Source organism: Amphiprion ocellaris, chromosome 6, assembly GCF_022539595.1.
Source record: "Amphiprion ocellaris isolate individual 3 ecotype Okinawa chromosome 6, ASM2253959v1, whole genome shotgun sequence".
Lineage (NCBI taxonomy): Eukaryota > Metazoa > Chordata > Actinopteri > Pomacentridae > Amphiprion > Amphiprion ocellaris.
In genome coordinates, this window is record NC_072771.1 from 1,044,136 (window position 1) to 1,051,256 (window position 7,121).

Genomic DNA, 7,121 nt, shown 5'->3' on the forward strand with positions numbered 1-7,121 from the left:
CTACCTGACCTAGAACCTCCTACCTGACCTAGAACCTTTATCTTGATCTTGTTGAATCTTGTCTTCAGGATGTAATATTTAATATGATGTGTGCTGAGAGCTGTTCTAACACACGTTCTTCCTTTAAGTCTGAACATTTAACAGAATCACAGCAGAACCTCGGACTGACCAGTTCATATTAATAAGATCTTCTGACATTCTGCAGTTCAGAGACACCATGGAACCTCTGATCTCCCACTACGAGCTGCAGGGGAACACTGTGATCATCCAGGCGGATGCTGTGAGTCTGAAGCAACCAGAACCAAACACACAAATAGAACCAAACACAGACAAAGAAGCAAAAACATAAAAGAACCAAACACAGACAAAGAACCAACACATTAAAGAACCAAAACCATTAAAGAACCAAACACACAAACAGAACCAAACACATTAAAGAACCAAACACATAAAAGAACCAAACACATTAAAGAACCAAACACACAAATAGAACCAAACACACAAACAGAACCAAACACATTAAAGAACCAAACACATAAAAGAACCAAACACATTAAAGAACCAAACACACAAATAGAACCAAACACACAAACAGAACCAAACACATTAAAGAACCAAACACATAAAAGAACCAAACACATTAAAGAACCAAACACATAAAAGAACCAAACACATTAAAGAACCAAACACACAAATTGAACCAAACACACTGAAGAACCAAACACACAAAGAACCAAACACACTAAAGAATCAAACACACAAAAGAACCAAACACACTAAAGAACCAAACACACAAAAGAACCAAACACACTAAAGAACCAAACACACAAAGAACCAAACACACTAAAGAATCAAACACACAAAAGAACCAAACACACTAAAGAACCAAACACACAAAAGAACCAAACACACTAAAGAACCAAACACATTAAAGAACCAAACACATTAAAGAACCAAACACACTAAAGAACCAAACACCTTAAAATTTAAACCCAACTGTTCTCTGTGGAACCTTCCGTTTTAAACTGTGTGAATACTAACAGAACAATAAGCCCTCAAACAGCTGAAGACGTTCTCTTGTTCTCAGGTTCCGTCAGACGTCTTCCTGTGTGTTGGTTTCCGGATCAGAACTGGGTTCAAGGTGGGCGGAGCCAGTGAATCCCTGTTCTCCGTCAGCGAGCCTCAGGACAAAGGTGAGAACCTGCTGCATGCTGGGATTTGTAGTCTCCAGGTGGTCGGTTTGTAGTTTTGCGGGTTTCAGTTGTTAGTTTCAAAATCAGCTTTTTATTAACCGAACTTAACTAAAGAAAAGTTTCTATTTTTTATGTTTTATTCCTAGACGTATAAACAGCAGATCTTCTAATGACTGAATCATCAGATAGTTCAGTCTGTAGTTTAACCACATATTCCAGACTGACTGTATTTCTGTAAATAATGTCAGAATTATTGTCTGATTTGAAGATTAGAAAAACTTTCTCTGGAAAACCTCCTTTCTAAAAACGATCTTAATACGTGTTCTAGCTGACAGATTTTATGGTCGACTCGGAACCTAAAAACCAGAAACAGGATTATTGAAAAGACGTTTTATCAACAGTCTGATATGAGACCGAATCTATAACATCTGTAGTTTATAAAAGTCTGACTGAAACTCCTCATTGGCAGTCTGACGTTATTTATTAGAACTCTGAAAATAGAAACAAGAAGTTTGAATAAACATGAAGCGCTCAGATAATATCAGCGTTTACAGAATTATTATTATTATTGTTTGTTTTGGATTCATGTAAACAACATGCAGGAAGATAAAGTTTAACACTTGTTCTTGTTTTCAGGCAGTCTGTGCAGTAAACAGTTCTCATACCAGCAGCAGAAGCTGCAGCGCCTCTGTGTGGCCGAACAGTGTCAGTGCATGACAGGTAACTGCAGGGCTCTGATTGGCTTAGGTCCACTGACATCACACAGGTCTGGAATCACCTGAACACTTTAAAAAACAAAGGTGCTGTTGGCTTGTTGTTTACTTGTTGCTGTGTTTTGTTTACTTGTTGTTCATGTGTTTACTTGTTTGCATGTTGTTGTATGTTCTTTTTGTTGTTTACATGTTTGTGTGTTGTTTACTTGTTGTTTACGTGTTGCCTATTGTTTACTTCTTGTTGCATGTTTTTACTTGTTATTTACGTGTTGCTTGTGAGTCATTGAATGTTATTTACTTGTTGTTTGCATGTTGCCACATGTTATTTACTTGTTGCTGTGTGCTTGAACTTGTTGTTTACATGTTTTTTGCTTGTTTACATGTTGTTTATGTGTTGTTTACATGTTGTTTACGTGTTTTTTGCTTGTTTACATGTTGTTTACGTGTTGTGTACCTGTTGTTTACGTGTTGTTTATGTGTTGTGTACCTGTTGTTTACGTGTTGTTTACATTATTACATGTTGTCTACTTGTTTTTGTTGTGTACTTGTGTACTTGTTTACGTATTGTTTACTTGTTTATGTGTTGTTTACATGTTGTGTACTTATTGTTTATGTGTTGTTGACATGTTTGCATGTTGTTTATGTGTTGTGTACTTGTTTACATTTTGTTTACATGTTGTTTACATGTTGTTTACGTGTTATGTACTTGTTGTTTACATGTTGTTTACATGTTATTTACATGTTTTATATGTTATTTATTTGTTGTGGACTTGTTGTTTACTTGTTGTTTATGTGTTGTTTACATACTGTTTACCTGTTGTTTGCGTGTTGTTTACATATTGTTTACTTGTTGTATACATGTTGTTTGTGTTGTTTACGTTTTGTTTACATATTGTTTACTTGTTGTATACGTGTTGTTTACGTGTTGTTTACATATTGTTTACTTGTATACATGTTGTTTACGTGTTGTTTACATATTGTTTACTTGTATGTGTTGTTTACGTGTTGTTTACTTGTTGTTTATGTGTTGTTTACTTGTATACGTGTTGTTTATGTGTTGTTTACATATTGTTCACTTGTATACATGTTGTTTATGTGTTGTTTATGTGTTGTTTACGTGTTGTTTACGTGTTGTTTACATATTGTTTACTTGTTGTATACGTGTTGTTTACGTGTAGCTGGGTGTGCTGCCTACAGAGGGAACATGGACTCAACTCTTACTGCAGCCGTTCGAACCGAAGAAACCTGCAAAGCTCAGATCAAATACGGTCAGAACCAGAACAACACCAACAACAACAACAACAACAACAACATAACAGTAACGTGTGTGTGTGTGTGTGTGTGTGTGTGTGTGTGTGTGTGTGTCCTGCAGCCTACAGGGTAACAGTGAAATCCTCGGCAGCAGAAGGAGACTTTATGAGCTACACAGCCGCCGTAGTGGAAGTCCTGAAGAACTCCGATAAAGGTCACATCGTTTGTTATTTACTTAGTATTATTTATTGTTATTTATTGGAAGTGTTCAGGTTCTGTATTAGTGAAGGAAAGATTTTGGTTTGTTTGAACTCATTATGATTCCTGTTATTAAAGTTTTCATCCATTTTAAACTAATTTCTAGAAATTCTGGACACATTTCAACACATTATGAATATATTTGTCTCGTTCTAGACGCTTTTCTCTCATTGTGGTCAAAGTTTTAATCATTTTAGACAAATCTGTAAATCATTGTAGATATTTCAAGTCATTTTGAACAACTTTTAAGTAATTTCGGACACGTTTTAAATCACATTGGATGCCTTTTAAGTTATTTTAGATGTTTTTCTGTTACTGGGTCAAATATTGAGTTCTTCTGGACAAACTTTTAGTCATTCTGGACACGTTTTGAGTCATTTTGGACAATTTACAAGTCATTTATTTCTAGTAATCTTCACTAATTTTTAATCCTAGTGGGAAATAACGTTGATCATTTAGGTTTTTTTGTGATTTTAGACATTTTTTTCCGTCATTTGAGGCTTATTTAACTTTAGACATGTTTTTCACTGTTTTCACTGTTTGATTTCATTCTTTCACTCAGTTTAATGAACTGAAGCTGATTTTTTTACGTGTTTTATTGTTTTGAAACATTTGTCTGTAAAGCTCGTTGAATAAACTGCTGCAGGAGTTAACTCACTAATATTTAGATGATTATTTAGATTTCATTAATAATTCTGTGGGATAAACATGAATCACATCCTGCTGGTTTTTCTGTTTCCTGCAGATCTGGAGGCGGTGAGTTCAGGGACCGACGTGGAGCTCGTAAAGAAGGCCACCTGCAGCAGCGTCGACCTGCAGAAGGACAAACAGTACCTGGTGATGGGCGGGGGAGGGGCGGAGCTTAGACTGGACCAGAGCTTCAGGTGGGCGTTGATCTACCTCTCTCACCTGTCTCTCTACCTGTCTCTCTACCTCTCACCTTTCTCTCTACCTGTCTCACCTGTCGCAGGTATCGCCTCCCGCTGGACTCGGACACCCTGGTGGAGGTGTGGCCTACTGATTGTAGTTCTCCGGAGTGTTTGGACTACGTTTCCCAGCTGGAGGAGTTTGCTCTGGACCTGCAGCTGACCGGCTGCCCCTGAAACGATTGTAAATGTCAAAAAATCTGCTTTTATTTCAGAATGTTCCAATAAAAGTTCAGTCCAGTCACTGTGTGGTTCCATTAACATGAACGCAGAAACACATCCTGTGCTAAATGACAGAAATATTGAGGAAAAGATTAATAAATCTGTTTAATAATGTGGAAATAAATACTAAATTTAATACCTAAATGAAAAAATAAATATGCAAATTTAAATCAATGCTGAATTTAAAAATTTTATGAATAAATAATTTTGGAATTAATATCTAAGTAAATATGTAAATCCATTCCATACATAAATAATTCTTGAACTAAACAAATGATTAATAAATTGATTCATACATAAAAGAGCAAATAAATGATCTTTAAAATCTACAAATAAATTGTGAATTAAATAACCAATTGAATAAATAATTATGAAAATGAAGAAATAAATATGTAAATCCACTCCATATATAAATAAATGTTGAGTTAAATAACTAAATGAATTATTGATATGTTAATTTATACAGAAAGTGCATATGAACGATTTTTAAAATATATAAATAAATGTTAAATAACTAAATGAACAAATAAACACTGAAATAAAACAAAATATGCAAATAAACAGAAAATAAATAAAATACAGAAAATCAATGAAATGTTGGCCTAAAAAGATCAGTCTGGAGTTTGGTGTTAATCAGAAATAAATAACTGGTAACTTAGGAGGAAGTTCTAGTTGAAATAGTGAAGAATATGAAATATTCAGTTCAGTCAGATTAATTTCATCTATAAAAAACTTATATTAAATTACAGAAATACGATTTGAAAGTGCTATATAAATAAAGTTATTATTATTATTATTATTATTATTATTATTATTATTATTATTATTATTATTATTATTATTATTATGTAAATAATATTGAACAACTTTGTTGCTTTAATCATTATTTTGTATTTATTAATGTTGACATGTTGCATTTTTGGTGTTTTGTTTGTTGTTTTATATATTTTAAAAGTGATAAAGTGATAGAAATACATTTACTGTTCTATCTGGTGGACTTAAAGAGTTCTTTTGCAAAAAAACGATAAACGCCATATTCCTAACATTCCTGAAAACTCACTGATGTCTCTTCCTAGTAAAACCCTCTGGACTCTTCTAAAGAAGAAGAAATATTGATTCCTGTATTCACGCATTTTTAGCTCATATTTGGGTCTCCAAACATCCTGAAGTTCTTAAAATCAGGAGTCTCAACAAGGATTCAAACCCACGCATGCAGAGAGCAATGGATCAGTGGTCCATCACCTGAACCGCTGGACCTCCTGATCTGGTGTTCAGAGTCTGGTGGACGGTTGGTGTCCCTCTGATCCTGGAGATAAAGAGGTGGAGCCATTTTAAAGGAGCCACTGATTGGTTCAGGTGTGTCGCATAAGAGATGCATTGTTTTTAGACCTCAGGCTGGTGATGTTCTCTGAGTTGGAATTTGGATATTTGATGGTTGTTTTTTTGAACCAAATGAATGGATTGGTAACTCCACCCAAAATAAGTGACCTGCTGTCTTGTTTGTGGAAGCAAAGAACTAAGAAGCACACCAACGAAGCCCCGAGTACAAAACCGGGAACCAAGAACTAAACCTCTATGATGGAACCATGCTGGAGCAGCAGAACCATCTAGAACCATCCCTCAGTTTACAATAATACTACTTACTGTCCAAGTACTTGAAGTTTTAATGGATTATTCCAGTAAAACACTAATTTCTTTCCAAGCATTTATAGTTTTCAAGTATTATTCCTCCCAAAATACTACTTTCTATCCAGGTACTTGAAGTCTTAAAGGTTGATTCCTCCCAGAACACTACTTTCTGTACAAATACTTAATGTTTTAAAGTTTATTCTTCTCAAAATACTACTCTGTCAAAGTAATTGTATTTTAAAAGGTTTATTTCATTAAAATTCTAATTTCTATCCAAATATTTATAGTTATAAGATATTAATCCATCAAACTACTACTTCCTGTGCAAATACTTGAGGTTTTAAAGGTTTATTCCTCCCAGAATACTACGTCCTAACTAACATGTTTTGGGTTTAAAGTTTATTTGACGTTAAACTCCACATAGTTAATTTATTTCCAGTCTGGTGGCTCCATGTTTTCTCCTGAGTAAATGAAACATAAATCCTCCTGGAGAATGCGGGTATCGATCCCACTACCTCTCGCATGCTAAGCGAGCGCTCTACCATTTGAGCTAATTCCCCTCTAGACCCAGTGAAGGTGGAGCTCCTCCTCCATCCTCCTCCTCCTGCCTCCATGGTTCTATTCCAATGATGGACTCATGTTTCAGGTCCAGAGAACCTCTGTTGACTCTATACCCAGAGTTCAGATCACTGGGATGATGACGACCTGAACACCAGTCAGACTCTCATCTATCGGGAGATCCAGACCTTTTAAACACAAAAAGATGCAAAAAAAGTTAAAATGAAACTAAAAGAAGCAGAAATGACACAAAAAAAGCAAAAAAGAAGCAAAACTGACACTAAAAGATGTATAAATGACAGTAAAAGAAGCAAGAATGTTTTCTCAAACAAACAAACTGAGCAGCTGCCAGACGAGGTGGCTGAGTGGTT

General features: G+C 35.1%; 1 protein-coding gene and 1 non-coding gene across 2 annotated transcripts in view; one reads left to right on the forward strand and one right to left on the reverse strand.

Annotated features, from left to right (window-relative positions):
- c5 (complement component 5) overlaps positions 1-4,585 on the forward strand; it is a 35,765-nt gene extending 31,180 nt beyond the window's left edge. Inside the window, exons 36-42 of the mRNA XM_055011563.1 lie at positions 206-280; positions 1,088-1,193; positions 1,830-1,913; positions 3,085-3,174; positions 3,279-3,371; positions 4,161-4,299; positions 4,386-4,585. Coding sequence (XP_054867538.1) covers positions 206-280; positions 1,088-1,193; positions 1,830-1,913; positions 3,085-3,174; positions 3,279-3,371; positions 4,161-4,299; positions 4,386-4,518 — 720 coding nt within the window. The 3' untranslated portion in view covers positions 4,519-4,585. The remainder of the gene's footprint in view (positions 1-205; positions 281-1,087; positions 1,194-1,829; positions 1,914-3,084; positions 3,175-3,278; positions 3,372-4,160; positions 4,300-4,385) is intronic.
- A 2,094-nt stretch (positions 4,586-6,679) lies between these two features.
- On the reverse strand, positions 6,680-6,752 carry trnaa-agc (transfer RNA alanine (anticodon AGC)). Its single transcript has one exon. It is a non-coding gene; the product is annotated as a tRNA-Ala (tRNA).
- Positions 6,753-7,121: the final 369 nt, after the last annotated feature.